This window comes from Rhododendron vialii, chromosome 5a (assembly GCF_030253575.1).
Source record: "Rhododendron vialii isolate Sample 1 chromosome 5a, ASM3025357v1".
In the NCBI taxonomy this organism is placed as follows: Eukaryota; Viridiplantae; Streptophyta; class Magnoliopsida; order Ericales; family Ericaceae; genus Rhododendron; species Rhododendron vialii.
The window spans coordinates 7564730-7582104 of record NC_080561.1 but is presented as its reverse complement, the minus strand read 5'-3'; the positions used below and the strand labels follow the sequence as shown (position 1 = coordinate 7582104).

Genomic DNA, 17375 nt, shown 5'->3' with positions numbered 1-17375 from the left:
AGTAGATACACTATCGTTCTTAAATTTGGGGCTTCTTTGGGAAACCAACTTTTTCATTGAGACATGACCTTGTTCGGTTAAGGGTTTTGAATTTTGGATTTTAAATTTTAATTATTATTCTATTTCTTTTCAATAATTACTTTCATTTTTCTCTTTATCTCTCTAATTATTACTATTATTTTCAATCATTATTTTATTTCTCTCTACACTTATTACTTATAAATCCAAATCGAAAATTCCAAAACGGGATATTATTTTTTACTTTTCAAAATTGCCATTATTTCATTAAGTGGTCACAAGTTTTGTTTGGGTGGTAAAAAAAGAGAGAGAGAGGGTAAAATGGGCAATGTATGGAACATCCTCAATAGCACTCTCGCTTTCCTTTAGAATTCATCTCTCTCTGAGGATCACCCCTTCTGCTTCATATCGACCCGCTTGATCAGGTTTGTATTGTGAAAGTGGCAACTATTTTGAAGCACGTAAATTAGTAGTATTTGATACGATGCATGTTAGAGCTTGCATTCTTGGAACAAATTAGTTTGTAGCTACTCTTTCTTGTAGAATCAATTGGTCATATGTGTATTGTAGTTGGGGATATGCCTGTACGGATATTGTATTCTTGGAACAATAGGCTTTCTGGGTATGCGAAGTTAGGGATGATAAAACCAACTAGGAAGCTGTTTGGTAAAATGCCTGAGAGAGAAGATGCGGTATCATGGAATAGGCTGGTAATGATCCAAGAACAGGAGTATTGTTTTGTTGATAACTCATGTCCGGGTTAACTTACGCCCACCCCAAATAATAATTCCTTGGGACCAATCCCGCGGTCCACTAGGGGACCCATTTAAAACAAAGGCAAAGCTCCACATAGATTGACCCCACAAGAGTTGATGCGGTATCATGGAATAGGCTGGTAACGATCCAAGAACAGGAGAAATGTTTTGTTGATAACTCATGTCCGGGTCAACTTATGCCCACCCCAAATAATAATTCCTGGGGACCAATCCCGCGGTCCACTAGGGGACCCATTTAAAACCAAGGCAAAGCTCCACATAGATTGACTCCACAAGAGTTGATAGAACCTAGGAGGTTTCGAACTGAAACCTAGGAAGGAACAAATAAGTGGCCTTATCACCAAGCAATCCCTTGAGGATGAACAGAAGGAGTACTGTAATGGGGCTTTAATTTTTGGTAATGAGTCTAGCTTTTCTGAAATTTTGATTGTAGGTGTGAAACTAAAGGTCAGCCCCACTCATGATGAACAAGTCATCAGCAAAAATGATATGAGAAAGCTGAAGATCCCTACACCTACGATGATAAGAGAACCTGCCAGCATCAATTCTTTATTGCAACATGGAAGAGAAATCCTCCGTAACAAGAAGGAACGAATAGGGGGAGAGAGGATCACCTTGACGTAATCCTCTCTTCACCTTAACTTATTGAAGCCTAATAAATCATTTGAGCAGAAGTTGGGGTGTTAGCAGGGTGATCTTTGTTATCCTGGGGTGATAAGCAAAATGTCATGGAGCAATTCACTTTCATAACCTACACCAATACTACCTTTTTTCTTCCATAGTAAAAAACAGGAGGCGTGCTTGGAATCCAATATCTAAGCATTCCTAGTTTACAAAAAAAAAACTGGAATGAACCAAAATCAACAAAATGGTGATCACTAATTATCTTAAGAAATCTCACATCAACATTGTTTCTTGCCTGCAGTAGGGTAGGTGGGAGTTTCATAGTGATTAGTAATCCATCTTAGCAAACTCATGGACTCAAAGTATATTTTCCATACTGTGCTCAGAAATTGTCAAAATATTGAAGCTAATTAGCTTTTACTGTTTTGTGACATGCCTCCAATTATACCGTTCATAGATCTCCAGTCATTTTTTACTATGGTAGGGAGGATGTCAAATAGATTATTTGTTGCCTACATCTGTTTTTTAGTTTACAGGTTATCTGTTTTTAGTATCATGTCCAAGGGTATCAGCGACGAATAGCTCGAGCATTCAACAAGAAGGTGAAACCACGGAACCTGAAGGAAGGTGATTTGGTGCTTCGGGAGATGGAGGGGTGAGGGGTGATCCTCACTGACCTTGATGGTTTCGAGTTCACTAAGCCGACTAGTTTGGATCAACTTAAGAAGTGTTATCTTGGAGAGATGCTCACTAGGACGATAAACCATAAAGGACGATGTCAAACAGATTATTTGTTGCCTACATCTTTTTTTTAGTGTACAGGTTATCTGTTTTTAGTATCTTGTCGAAGGGTATCAACGTCGAATAGCTCGAGCATTCAACAAGGTGAAACCACGGAAGGAAGGTGATTTGGTGCTTTGGGAGATGGAGGGTTGAGGGGTGATCCTCACTGACCTTGATGGTTTCGAGTTTGCTAAGCCGATAGATCAATTGAAGAAGTATTATCCTTGAGAGATGCTCACTAGGACGATTAACCCTGAAGGCCAATATCCTTGGCAAAATTTAGACTAAAAAACTGGCTAGGTTGAAAATCTGAAAGGGCAACTTACGCAAAATGATGGGACATTTTTGAAAGCTCGCTAGTTTGTAAAACCAAAAGGACAGATCTAGGCAAAATGTAGAGCAAAAAAGGAGAGTGTTAATACTCAAGTGAACCTTTTCCTGAACTGCATAATGGCTTGATTTCCTAAGGGGATACGTAGGCAACTTCTGCAAAAAGTGCGGTCCATATTAATTTTGTTGGCATTAGTTGGTATTGTTTAGGGCACATTAGATGTATCAGGGCCTTTAACTTGAAAATGCTGTTGTGCATTGATCCTTTTTAAAGATCATTTGATTTTTCGTGGTATAGGGTCCCTCAAAGGTCTCCTTGCTTATCTGATAGATTATGTGGTAACAAGATGATTCCAAATGCAACTTCTGATGTTTTTCAAATGGCCTTTTCTGACTCCTTTACCTGGCCTAATACATGGATTTTTATCTTCTTCAGGTCTATCATTGTAATCATCATGATCACTTCCAAGAAGAGGGACGACTTACTAATCATGGAGCCTGTCTTCAATCAACTACAAAGTTCTTCTATGCAGTTGTTGGAATAGTCGGTAAAGTATTAATTTTGCATACAAAATCTTAGGTAATGTTTAGATGATAACCATGGCTGAATCAGTTAAGCACATTTCCAGTTGTTTTCAATTGCTTTTTTTAATACTAGTGCTAGACCTTGACCCAAACCATACTAATAAAAGGAAGTTGATAACATTGCAATGATGGACTATGAAGCATGGATTCTTCTCCATGGAAGTCGTATCCGCAGAGATGGGGCTATGATTTCTATAGATGGAGAACCACAACTCAAAATGAAATCTAAGGGATAGGATTCTACAAGAACAGGATAGTCATTTTCCATTCATACTAGGCAAAACATAGATATACACATAAAAAAAAGTACAATTATTTTCCCCTACACCTTAACCCATTACCAGCTAAAGTAAAATTTGGCCTTTTTTATGACATTTATTTTACTTTTTGATGTGTAGTATATACTGCACATAGGGTAATTCTAGCAAGGTTGGGGTGGCCCGGGCTTCCCCACCCTTGGCCTTACCTCCGTCCCTGCGTATCCATATTGTACCGATACTCCTCCGATATTCGTCAATGCATATTCCAGTAGCATCCACAATTGGAATACATTCTTATAATTGTTAGGAATACAGACAAGTACAGTTTTTTATACTTTAATTACTTTTTAGAGAGAGAGAGAGAGAGAGAGAGAGAGAGATAATAGTGAGATGAAAATGTAAAATACATATATGTTTATAGTTTTTGAATATCCTTGTTGTGTAATACATATGTATCAATAAAATTGAATTTCAACAAGTAACACAGTAAACTTGTGTGCATAGTTCTGCATATGAAGAATAGAATGGTTTTTACCATTATTGTAACTTGTAAGTATACGTAGTTGATTGGTAAAAGTTTATAAAAGTAATTTTTAGTCTAAGGTATTCTAATCTTACTGTACCTGTTTCCATTTGTTTACTCATATGGCCGTATCTGTATCGTATCCACACCCCGTGTTGGTATCCTAGCTTCATATAGAGGATGAATATCATTAGGTGGAGGCTTTGTTTGGTACATATATATAAAGTGTTAAGGCCTGATTACTGGAATATCCTTCTATGGTTGGATCATTCGATCATTGAATAGCAGGTTTGTTGAAGGGTCAAATTGATACAGACCACATCTTGTTTCGTGTGGCACATATAGGTGTGAATCCTTTTCCCACACGGTTGACTGTATAATCTATTATAGGTGAAAGACAGGACGACTTATATAAACATCAAGATCAACATCAACATCAACAAACTTAAGCAACTTTTGCCAGCTAAAATGTGGGCCAATAAGCCCAAACAATTACAAAAGAGCTAGTCTTATCTCAATATATAATATAATTTATATAGTAGTTGGGAGAAAATGAATCTTGAAGCATAATTGGAGATGCTTTACTGTAGTTTTAAATCATGATATCAGAATGATATTGGGAGTATCAAACAATACAGTCAAGTATTGGGTGTAAGTTGTAATGGCCATTATTTTGTAGAATTATTTCGGCGTTAAAAGAACTCTAGAACAACTGGATCGGTCTAATTGACTGCGAATCGGTGAATCCGATATTGATCAGTAAAAATCCAAAACTTGTGGATATGCATGCAATCATTATTCTCGCTGGTATTTATCTGGTGAAGCCATATGAGGTCTTTGTCTAACCTTAGTGACACCACCAAACATTAATGAATTTATTAAAACCCAGATAACCTAAACCTCTTAATCACAAGTTACCCCATAAACAACATAAAACAAAGAAGCAGAGGGAGAAGGAGAGGGAGAAGAAGAAGCAACATCCAGGGGAGGAGGGAGAATTTAGGATTGTTGTTCTTTTTCTTCTTGTGCTTCTCTGATTTTCAAGATGCGTGGTGAGGTCTCTAAGCAGATGGACCGAATAAAATCGGTTTCATCCGAAGAAAAAGCTTTAAGAGATCTTCAACAAAGCAATGGCTGCAACTTCCCCGGTTGTGACTACCGCCCTCCTGATCGGAAAAACTGGATGTTAGGCCTCAACCCGGAGAAAGTTCAATTAAACAAGATTGTATGGCCTGGGACCCATGACTCCGCGACCAACAAGATAGGAATCCCACTCATTACTCGCCCCTTCGCCCAATGCCAAACTCTCTCTATTTACGATCAACTCGAAATAGGGACCCGCGTCGTTGATATCCGAGTTCAGGAGGACCGCCGTGTTTGTCACGGAATCCTCCTGACCTATAGCATTGATGTGGTTATGAACGACATCAAGCAGTTTTTGTCCGAAACCCAAGCGGAGATAGTAATTCTAGAGATCCGAACAGAGTTCGGACACAAGGACCCACCCGAGTTCGACAAGTACTTGGAGGAGCAATTGGGTGAGTTTCTCATTCATAATGATGATAATGTGTTTGAAAAGACAATTGCTGACATATTGCCAAAGAGAGTTATTTGTGTTTGGAAGCCGAGAATTTCACCCGAGCCGGAGGTTGGGGGGCCATTATGGGGATCTGGGTATTTGACGGATAATTGGATTGACACTGATTTGCCATTTACCAAGTTTGAGAGCAATTTGAAGTACTTGAGTGAGCAGCCACCCATTGGCTCCAGGAAACACTTTTACCGGGTGGAGAATACCTTAACCCCACAAGCGGATAACCCGGTTATGTACGTAAAACCAGTTACGAATCGGATCCATGGGTACGCTCGTCTTTTCATTAGTCAGTGCTTCACCCGGGGTTTCGGTGATTGGCTGCAGGTATTGTCTACTGATTTTATTGACGAGGATTTTGTTGATGCCTGTGTTGGGCTTACTTATGCCAGGATTGAAGGTGAGGCATGAAGATAGTGTTAGTCTCGTTCTCCTTGTTCTGATTCAGTAAGTTGGTAACGGGTCTTTTCTGATTCTGTTTGTTTATATGTGAAGTCTTTTTGTTGGTGTATCAAGGGTTGCTGTTGTATATTTATCATGTACAGGATGTAGGGTTTGCGCTGAACTAAAAGGCAAGCATGCTATAATTGTTTTCAGTTGCGTCTCTCAGTGTTTTTTTTTGGGTTATGTTTCAATCTTGAATTCGTCTATTGAAAGTTAAATTGAACATAAGCATATTTCATCCATGCAATGCCGGGGACAAAAATGTACTCCCTCCGTCTCAAATTCTTTGTCCGGTCCGCAAAACGGAGTGTTAAAAACAGTGCAATTTTTTTAAGAAAAAATTCAAACTTTTTTCACAAATTAAAAATACTCATTGATATCTAGTAAATTGTTGAAAAACTTTTGATTTTTTCTTGCAAAAATTGTATTATTTTTAACACTCCGTTTTGCGGGCCGGACAAAAAATTTGGGACGGAGGGAGTAACAGTGACATATTTCGTATCCATATGAAGTTTCATTTTTTGGACGATTGTAAAAACATTTTGTTCTCATTGTGCTGGATTTGAGTGGCCACTTTCCGATCGATATGAGGCCAAAATTGATTCCTAACTTCCCATGTGTAGGGGGGCTCAACTTTGTTTTCTGCAGGTTTCACAATACCACTGCACTGTTGCTGATAATTGATAAACTAAGCTTGCAATTCCAAGCACTTTAGGTTCTACTATCTCTTTCTTTTTCATCACTATGTTGACGGATCAAGTTCACTTTCATTGGGCTCAAATGATGAATTGCCTAAGGTTCCAACTGAGTAGTAGTATTTATTCGTTTATGTTGCCGATGTTAATCAGATATTGGTTCTGAGTTTTTTGTTAGCTTAAGCTGAGAACTATCGAGTACTCAACACGATTCCAGATGGGACTACCGGAGGCTGGAACATTACGTCTACCTAGGCCCTTGGGTGCACCCTCACTCACTCAGCCCAACCCACAATTTTCGAGCTTGGGAGTAATGTTTACAATCCACAAGTAGGTTGGTTTGAACTCTTAATCCTTTAGTAAATGGCTTGTGCTTGCGAATGTCTCTTGAAATTTGGCTCGTCCCTGTCCGTTTATGATAGTGAAAAGGTTTTATGGATATGTCTGAAACTCTACTATGATGGATTATGGTATGACTATTGATCATTAAAATCTACGATTCTAGACAATATTCATGCTATGTTTTTTTTAATTTTATTGGTAAAAGTAACATTTTATTAGAGAAGACTTGACTAAGGTACATCAAGCCGGGGGATAGTGGAGGTGAATCAAACCAAAGGTGGAATGCAGAAACAAAACCAAACAAGAACATCCAAAAACAAATTGAAACCCAACAACAAAAAAGCTCAAAAAAGCCCTAAATCAAATCTGTCAGCAAGTAGGGTCAACACCCAAAATACCGTCTTCTGACCAAACAAACAAACACAGAGCAGTCGAGGGAATATTCATGCTATGTTCTCCCTTCTTATGTCGACGGATTGTATTTGGGAAACATTTTTACGTATTTGAAATTACGAGTCTAGGAACGAATGTATGTACATACAGTTAGGTCTGTTTGTAAACGTTAGCCTTGAATTTCACTTCTTGTTGTTTAGAATTGTCTCTGATTCTGAGTACTGAAAACTAAACTGTAGAAGCAAATTCATTTCCTGGAACAAGAATTGTTCAGAATCTTTATGGAATTGTCACAGTTGTTTTCCTGGTTAGATTGAGAATCCTGGAATTGCTTTATCTCCAGATAGGCCGAGCTGCAACCGCGATTACTTCTTCTTCTATCTCTCCCACTCTCTCACACACACGGGCACATTAAAGTCAAAAGCAGTTAATGATCGCCGTGCAAAAAAAAAAAAAAAAAGTCGATGACATTCTCATCTAACCGACCAGGTTAGCCGAGTTGACAAGAGCCGTGCACCTCAGTTAAAGAAAGGTTCGCGACTATCCTTCCTCGCATTGAGATTTCACCTCTCCTTACATTTGTACTTGTGATGGGATTCAATTTGGATATGCTTTGTGGAGGATATCTTTGGATTTTGTGGTGCAGTCGAATGTTCAAATTGATGTAATTTTCAGAATATTTGAAAATTATTACTCACCGGTTGGGCAGAAGATTAGATACGCTTTGTTTGGTTATCAATTTTTGAGATAAATTTTTTGGACAAAAAAGTTTGCATATTTTTTCGTCTTTAGTCAAAAAATTTAACATTTTAACAAGCTCTTTTATTTTTTGAATAGAGATACGCTATTTACATTCAATAAGTAAAAAAAATTTGATAAAAAATCACTAAATACGGAAAAACATGAATGACGAAATATTCAAAAATTTTGACGAGAATATTTCCGAGAGGAGAAGGTCTTCTGGCTAACGTTGGATTGGATTGGGTTGGGTAGGACTCCTCGTGTAGAACTTGAACTTGAATTTTGTTGTGTGGCGGACTCCTTCAGGACTCAACGCACTGCCAATAATTTGAGTTACGAATATTACTCTTTTGAAGAACGAAATTGATGTGCTAAGCAGCACCCAACCGACGAGAGAAGAAACAAAAGAAGGAAGACAAGGATTTTACGTCGTTCGGCCTACGTTGAGTGTAAACCTATTTCACGATCGGTCGATCAATACTTTCCACTAATACAAGTGCAAACGGATGCTCGAAAGATCTACAAGGATTTTTGTAGCAACCTCTCCCAAGTCCCACCCTTCACCAAACTCAAAAGTACGAAGTTCTCATTCGCAAACCTACATAGGGAAGTAGTACTATATTTTCTCTCACATGCCAATAACGAATCTCAATGCAACTACTTATAATTAGCGAAAGTGTTACCGACCAATCTCTATCCGTCCATTGTTATAATAAATGGCTAAGATTTGCTCAAACGTTTCTCCGGAAAAGTTGAACTTTTTCCTGTAAGAGTTTTTTTTAAGAGTGCTGCTACAGGGACCGATGGGTCCGGCACCGAAATCGTACCGACGGCCGCGTTGGGCCGTCTCCGAGAATTGGACGGCCGATCTGAGCCATCCAAAAATTTTAGAAAAAAAACCGAGTGGGCTTTTGCAGGAATCAACGGCATCCGACGTGCTTAGATGCTCGATCCAAACACCCCATTTTTTCATATATACACGAAAAAAAGGGTGTTTGGATCAAGCATTCTACACACATTGGATGCCGTTGATTCTCGCATAGGCTCCCTCGTTTTTTTTTATAGAATTTTTGGACGGCTCGGATCAACCATCCGATGGCCAGAGACGGCCCGGCGCGGCCGTCGGTACGATTTCAGTGCTGGACCCGTCGGTCCCTATAGGTTTTCCGTTTTTTTTAATCTAAAATGTCCAAACACATCTGGACGGTCAGAATTAGGGTTGTGTGTGTAGCATTGTAGTATAATTAGAAGCCCTTGCCCACAAAGTTCTAGCCAAAAAGGGGTTTATAACCCTAAAAACATAGGGTCCTTAGTTGCATTGCGTCCTGCGTCCAGACTCCAGACGGATTTAACCACCTTTCGAATAAAAAGACAGAGGCTTCGGTCTCTAAATTATACTTGAGCGGCCGCGGGCTGGACTGCCGTGACCTCATCCGGACGGAGCAACGGATGTTACAGATCAAGGGCTTCCTTTGCATTTTGCAGCACTCCAGTCAGATGCTGCAACTTTCTGTATTAATTGGACCATCTCAAAACAACAAAACTATGGGTATATTATTTGGCGTACATCGCCTTTTATGGGACCCACTTAAGAATTTCATACAAATAATTGGAGACGCTCAACTTTTTCAAAACATTTTTTAAGCATCCTTGTAAATAATCAGTTCCGTCGGATATCGATAAATGCTTAATCGATTCTACGCCCGACTTGCTAACAAAAAATTGGACCTAAAATCGATCAACATCTTAAAAAGGAAGATTTTATGCTCATTTTTTTGGAAGAAAGAGATTTGTAAGCATTAGGCACAAAGCAGCCCATTCCATTCCCCCTGCTTTTGACTTGTCGAACCAGGGCCATCCATAGACATAGCTTGATTCTGGTGTCAATAATTCAACCAACCACGTCCTTTCCTTTTTTTGTATTATTAAATAATGCTGTTGGTAAATAATTTCGCAGAATATACTTTCCACTTTATTCCCACGTGCAAAGTATAGGAATATGGAGTATTACCCATCAAAAAAAGAGAGAAGAATATGTAGTATTTGTTTTCAGTATTTATGAAAATTGTAGGAAAATGGTTTATGTCCTAATTTAATAGTTTCTTGTTCTATTTTAATTGGATAAAAAACTAGTTATGTCTTTAAAATGTTAATGAATGTTAGATCCAATGTGGATCTTATTTGATAGATCTCGATTAATTAGTTCCATAATACAATATTTTTAAAATAACATAAAACATTAAAAATCATAATATGTAATCAATTGAAAAATAGCACGAACTCTCAATTGGAACGGAAGGAGCAACACTTGATGCAACAGACTCTTTGCGTGAGTTTGTGCTTGGCTTTGTTTTTTTTTTAAGAAGCTAATTTTCGTTTTTACTTAACATATGTAATACTCCCTCTATCTCAATCTTTTTTCTCCTTTGGACGGTGTCCACTTATTAAGAGAATATAATCGTTACACATTTCATATTAATATATTCTCCTTTTACACTCTTTTTTTTGGTCAAACGGAAATAATTCTCCTTTTACGGTTCAAAACATCATCATTGCTAGTAGGTCCGTCATTTCAAAAAGTAAGGGTAAAAAAGACTTTGAAACGAAGACAATATTTTTGAGAACGTAAAAAGTGTTCACGAGGAAAAAAAGATGGGGACGGAGAGAGTAGCTTTTTAATTATTTATTATTCCATTCTCAAAAAATTTACTACTAGCATTTTCGATACAGAAATATTATGACTCATGAAGAATATTCATGAAAGTGTTCATGAAAAGCAAATGAACGTTTCAAATTTAAATTCAAACAAATTTAAATTTGAAATGTTGATTTACTTTTCATAGACATTTTTCACGTACCCTAACGGGCATCTTTTCGATATGCAAAGGGAGAACCTATTGCACCCAAAAAAAAGAGGGAAAACCTGTAGTACAGTAATCTTTGGTCAAAATTTAGTCTCCCTGAAGGCTGGAAGGACTGGACTCAATCACCATTGAGTAGTCCCATCTCAGACATGCCTTCACTGTCAGCTGACCCTTTGACTAGTCTGTCAAAACTTTCTACTGTTTCCTTCGTGTCAGGGTAAGTACTTGTAAACTTAACTTAAATTTGAGAATTTTATTTTTGTTTAAATTTTTTTCGCTAAAGTTAATTTTATATCAAAATTTTTATGAGTTATTGATTATTCTCGACAAGAAGAATCAGAAAAGCTTTATTTTTATTTTTGCCTAAATATTTTGATAAATAATCATTTTTTAGTGCAAAAAAAATGAATTTTTCAACCGAATGGAATGATTTTCCTAAACTTTTATCCTTTCGTCTGAACGGAGCAAACGAGTTGAAGTTCATAAAAATATGAATTGAGAGACACAGATTATTCTTCTCATATTCATTAACTAAAAGTTCATTTAGTGGCAAATGTCGAAAGTCTCTACGGTTCGTTTGTTAGCAGAATATGTTTTGGAGGAGAGATCGTGGAGGGAAGGAGAGGAATAAAGAGGTGGATATGGTTAGATGAAGTATCTTTTTAGAAAGGGGAGTTTAAGAGTCACTTGGTTCGATAATCTTTTTTAGGAGGAGGATATGAGAGAATGTAAAAATGTAAAATGATGTAAAACCAACTACCATCGTCTTTAGCACTATCGCTTTTCGGGTCCCCCCCTCTCTCTCTCTCCAATAGGGCCATAGGGGTTTTTGGTAAAAATGCAGAATAAGAATTGGACACCCAAAGGGGTGTCCCAAAATAAAACCCCTCCAAGGGGCTATGGATATCTGGGGTGAAAATAAGGAAACAAACAATGGGTATAGTGTACTCGGATTTATATATCCGGGAAGAGTTCAATATCCCCCTCCCTTATACCGCTACCAAACAAGCCGTGAAACTATAGACAAACTTTTTAAGGAAAACTCACCTTCGAATTGATTTGGTTATGTAAGTACTTGACAATACATTACAGAATTTGACCAAAATCAAATTGCAAGGCTAATCTAATTGAGTTATCGACTCTAACTCATTATAAACCAAACATTACGCATAATACGTAGAATTGCGAAGTACGAGTTCATAAGATAACCCACAAAACATTTTACAAAATGATTTTAAAAAATTTATTAATGCTTAAAACTTGCTCTGTTTGGAAAAACTTTTATTTTCAGTTTTTTATTTTTATTTTTGATATTTTTTGAAACAGGCACTATAAAGATGTTTGTGTTACTGTTTTTATTTACAAAATACATAATCAATTTCACTAGTTTACGGAAATTCTAGAAACACAAAAATTGCGTTTTTCATTTGTTTTGAAAACACTTTCGACAGCTAAAAAATAAACAACAAAAAACTATTATGATCACCAAACATGTTTTTTGTTTTTAATAAATAAACATCATTTCTCGTTTTTCATAAACGAAAAATAAAAAGCTGACAACTTTATCAAACAGAACCGAAAGACTGACGTTCACAAAATTTCCAAAATTTCTAGTACTTTTGGAAATTTTGTGAACGTTGCTCTTGTTTTTCTTAACTGATTTAGTTATGATGAAATATAAAGTAGCCACAAAAGTTTACTTTATTGAAAGACTGATTATTCATGAAAATGACTGATTACGAACATAGAACACAAATAATTGAACTAAAATTATCAATTACCTACGTATTTGGCAAGACAAAAGTCATACAACCAAACAGAGCAATTTGGTTCCACTTTACAAATGTTCCATAAAGCACAAGATAGGAAATTGACTTCTACACTTCTCTTTTTACTATATACACTCCATTTTTTGTCTTTATTTGGTGTGAATTTATTCTATTACACTTTAATGTGGGAAAAAGTGAATTTATGAAAGGGCAAAAAGGTAAATTCACATGTATAAAGACAAGAAAGAGAATGTATGTGATAAAAATGAGAGTGCAGAAGTCAATTTCCCACAAGATATTGTGTTCAAATTACAACTTCTCATTCGAGAAAATATGCGTTATTTGTTACGTGTACAGTTGTGCTAGCACTGGAGATATGAAAGATGAAAAAATGGAATCTCTCTCGTACAATTGTTTTTTTGTATGTATGTTATAGGAACGGGGGATGACGCTTGTTTGATAGATTAACTAATAAATTTACTGAAATAATTTTTTTATGCAATATGAATCTTATTTGATAGGTCTTGATGAAATCTTCTGAACGATGAAAAACAATCTATAAATTATTTTTGTAAATACATTTTTTTTTATTTTAAAAATTACAAATAAATATTTATTTTTTAAGAACCATCAGTGAAAGAAGACCTTAAAAGAGTGGCTATGTTCATTTACCTGTATGGTTTATTGTGTCAATTAATAAATGAAGCTCACTAAATGCAATGTATCTCCTATCCTAAAATAATAATAAAAACAGCAAAACTGTGATTATGTACTGTAATTAATAATCATATACTACTAATCAAGTAAATTACTCACATAATCACGCAAATAAAACAATGCAGACGGTAAATAACACACTTCATTAACGGATCCCCAACCGTCAGATCTAAACCATCACGCGCCAACCGTCGGTTCGATTCCCCAAAAATGGATCTCGTCTTTTCATGTGGCGTAAATTGCACTGGTCTCTCCTGAGGCTGCTGATAACTTCATAACTCTCCCTTAAGTTTGAGAAAAACCCAGCCGTCTCCCTACTCTAGTCTAGGAGTTTAAGTTATGAGATTTCTTTACAAAAAAGTACGTATGTTACATGTAGAGGGAGATATAATAAACAAAAACAACTCAAAAGAATTTCCTTATCCACATATCAAATGGGCATCTTAGAACGTTTACTTAGCAAAAGTGACACCGACGCTGTCTATTTTTTTATTTTATTTTGATGAGAACTCATTTTTATGTGCTGTTTCTCTTAGCTTTTTGAAAGTCCTTTGGGCCTTTTGAGTTTTTTTTTTATTAATTTTTTTTTTTGCTTTGTTTAGTCTTGTGTCAAGATTTTGTAAATTATTAGTTTGTCTCTTCAAAATGGATCTAAAAGGTCAAAAAATACCCAAATATTTTTGGAGATATCCTAGGTAAAGCCCCAAAGCCAGATATTTCGGTCTTTATATTGGTTAGCTCCAAAAATATTTGGATAGATGTAAAAATAATTTACTTTTCATTAACAAAAGTTTGACGCAAAACTAATAAACATAATTTTTTTTGAATAAAGACAAAACGCTCGAAAAGTCCAAAATGCTAAGGAGAACAATGGCTAAGCCCAATCAAAGGAATACAAAGTACAAGGGCATACCCCATGCCAATGCCATTGCAAGACCTACGCACGAAATTCAACCTATACAAAGTTATACTGTACAAATCTAACAGTCAAATCTCTACATTCCAAAACCCATGGGGAGATTCTAAAATTATGAGAACCCTTAGGGAAGGTCACTGCAATTTACTCCTTCATTTATTATAGTGCTGATGTGTCAGTCTCAGGCTGTAGCAAGTCGTCGATAAATCAGAAGCCGAAGCACACACCAACACTCATCTAGAGAGAGAGAGAGAGAGAGGGGAGGAGAGAGACTAGGGTTTGCTCTCTCACACAGAGAGGTTCGATCAATCTCAAGGGTTTCGTTTTTTCGTATCAATGGCTGAAGGTGACAGCGGCAGGATGACGGGGGTCGTGAAGTGGTTCAACGACCAGAAGGGGTTCGGCTTCATCACCCCCGACGACGGCAGCGATGACCTCTTCGTCCACCAGTCCTCGATCCGCACCGAAGGCTTCCGCAGCCTGGGCGACGGCGAGACGGTCGAGTTCGTCATCGAATCCGGCGGCGACGGCCGCACCAAGGCCGCCGACGTCACCGGCCCCAACGAGGGCCCCGTCCAGGGCAGCACCCGCGGAGGCGGAGGACGCGGCGGCGGCGGCGGCGGGGGGTATGGTGGAGGTGGTGGGTATGGTGGAGGTGGTGGGTATAACGGCGGAGGTGGAAGGGGCGGTAGCCGACGTGGCGACGGCGGCGGGTATGGCGGCGGCGGCGGGTATGGCGGCGGCGGTGGGGGGTATGGCGGCGGCGGCGGGAATGCTTGCTTTAAGTGTGGGGAGTCGGGGCATATGGCTAGGGACTGTTACGAGGGAGGTGGCGGTGGCGGTGGTGGGAGGTACGGCGGTGGCGGTGGTGGAAGGTACGGCGGCGGCGGTGGAGGCGGCCGCGGCGGCGGCGGTGGTGGAGGCTGCTACAACTGCGGAGAGGACGGTCATTTCGCCAGGGAATGCCCCAACGCTTCTCGTTGAGATTGGTAAAGAAGGGTGGGGGTAAAAATGTGAATCTTCACTCCTATACCCTTTCTGTTTTTCTTGGTATTCGTTAAGTTATTGGTCTTTATCTTTTGTGTCTCTGAATCGGTGAACCGTATACATGGGTATGTTGTTTTTGTCAGGGGTTTTATTAGGGGTCTTGATATGGTCACCTGTTTTTGTTTTTGGTATGGTATTTTAAGTGCTTGGTTTTGACTGGATTTGGTGGTTGTAATTTCGAAGCATAAACTCGTTGCTCTGCTTAATGGGTTTTCAGGTGTTGCCCTTAATCCATTCATACGTATATAGACATTGCTGCGTTCATGTGTCTTTGATAGTTTCTTTGAAAGATTGGTGGTCTTTTGAATCCATTTCTTATTTGGAATGGGTAAAAGAGGACGTGGGTGAAAATGTGAATTGCTCTATATACTTTGTGTTGCTGGATCGGTTTTGGTACGATGTGCTTGGTGTTGTGTCTTTTGAGTGACTAGGCTTTTTGTGGATTTATTTTTGGGTTAAACTTGTAGACTTAGAATCGAAATTATGAGGACAAAGTTAAGTTCGGGGATAGGGAACACCCCTCATGTCCTCCGTTAGTTGGAGCTTTATACAACACTAATACTTTGGTGACCGCATTTGAGTAGGAATAGACTGATAAACAAAAAATAACAACAATGGGATTTGGTGTCTCTAGCAAGCAAGTTGAGACATTTGTTGTCCAACCTGTTGATGTGTCTAACCTGCGGTGTGCTCATCTCCTGGAACATGGATCTGCAATTGATTGCCAAATTGTGAAAGATAATGGTTACTATTTATATGGATTTGGTGGTTGTGAACTTGTAATATTTATTTAATCTTTGCTCTGTTTAATCGGTTTTCACGTGTTGCCCTGAATCCATTCCGGCATTCGTACATATACAGTCATTTCTGCGTCCATGGACCATGTGCTTTAGCTAGTTTTTATGAAAGAATGGTGGTTTATTGAATCCTGCATAATCGTTCCTTATTATATGCGAACTTAGATTTGGAAGTAGATTTTTAGGTAAATTCCAGTTAACAGCTGATACCGATAACCACACATGCATTTTTTTGTTTTCTACTTCATCTTCCTTCTGTTTATTATTGTTTTTGTTGTTTTAATTGATTATTCTTTATTTCTTGGCTTAGATTCGATTATAGATGTCTTTGAGATCCACAAGTTTAGGGCTAAATAAGCCAAGTGGCTTATTTTTGATGTCTTTATTCAAATGGAAAAGTAATCTGACCCATCACCAATTTTCCAGAAACAAGAAAAGTAAATACATCTGACCCAAATAACTGGTGGTTAACCATACCCTATTAAAGCCGGAAAAATAGAGAATAGCCACCTACTTCAAAAATAAGTATGATTTTTAGGCTTATTTTTGTCATTATTCAAAAAATAGGGCTATTGGTTACTGTAGGCATTGATGAAAATGAATTTCAGACTGTTAACTGCAGTGGTCTAGTTTGGCTCACTCGCATTGGTCTCATCAGTTGTTTGCTTTTGTCATGTCATTGTCCAATATCTTCCCATTTGATATGCGAATGTTCTTGGCCTTGGAGACTTCAGTAATGTGTTTGACTTGAGCCTGTTGCATAGGATTCTTGTGTCAAACTATATATGTTCCCTTGCATCATTTTCTGTAGAAGTAATTCGGTAATACTCTGTAATGTCTCTGGTAGCTGCTACTAACTTTTAACTTGATGGGTTTGATACACAGTTTAACCTTGTATGTTTTTGGGTTCACTGGGTAAATAAAATTTGTGATTCATCTGGACATTCAACTTTTGAGAAAACAATCTCTAGTGGGAGTCTTTCGGTAGACATCATTGATAGAAATGATCACATTGGTACTTGAATGTCATTAGAGCTAACCAGTTTAGATCTCCGTTGGCACCTCTCACTTGGTACCCATATCCATTAGATCCATAGAGAAACTTACCATTCTTTTGGCTTCCCATCTTTTTTTCCGGCTACGAAGGATCGGTAGTAGGG

At 37.9% G+C, this 17375-nt stretch overlaps 2 protein-coding genes across 3 annotated transcripts; both read left to right on the top strand.

Annotated features, from left to right (window-relative positions):
* The first annotated feature begins 279 nt into the window (after nt 1–279).
* LOC131325086 (uncharacterized) lies at nt 280–6086 on the top strand. The gene is made up of 2 exons (XM_058357152.1): nt 280–443; nt 2968–6086. Exon 2 carries the CDS (start codon nt 4945–4947, stop codon nt 5899–5901), a length of 957 nt encoding a protein of 318 aa, XP_058213135.1. The 5' UTR covers nt 280–443; nt 2968–4944; the 3' UTR covers nt 5902–6086.
* An 8462-nt stretch (nt 6087–14548) lies between these two features.
* On the top strand, nt 14549–15668 carry LOC131325088 (glycine-rich protein 2-like). 2 transcript variants are annotated; one of them, XM_058357155.1, is made up of 2 exons: nt 14549–15236; nt 15267–15668. In XM_058357155.1, exons 1-2 carry the CDS (start codon nt 14708–14710, stop codon nt 15353–15355), a joined length of 618 nt encoding a protein of 205 aa, XP_058213138.1. In that variant the 5' UTR covers nt 14549–14707; the 3' UTR covers nt 15356–15668. The 2 variants fall into 2 exon arrangements, with proteins under 2 accessions (XP_058213138.1, XP_058213137.1); XM_058357154.1 differs by having other exon boundaries at nt 14549–15668.
* The last annotated feature ends 1707 nt before the right edge of the window (nt 15669–17375 follow it).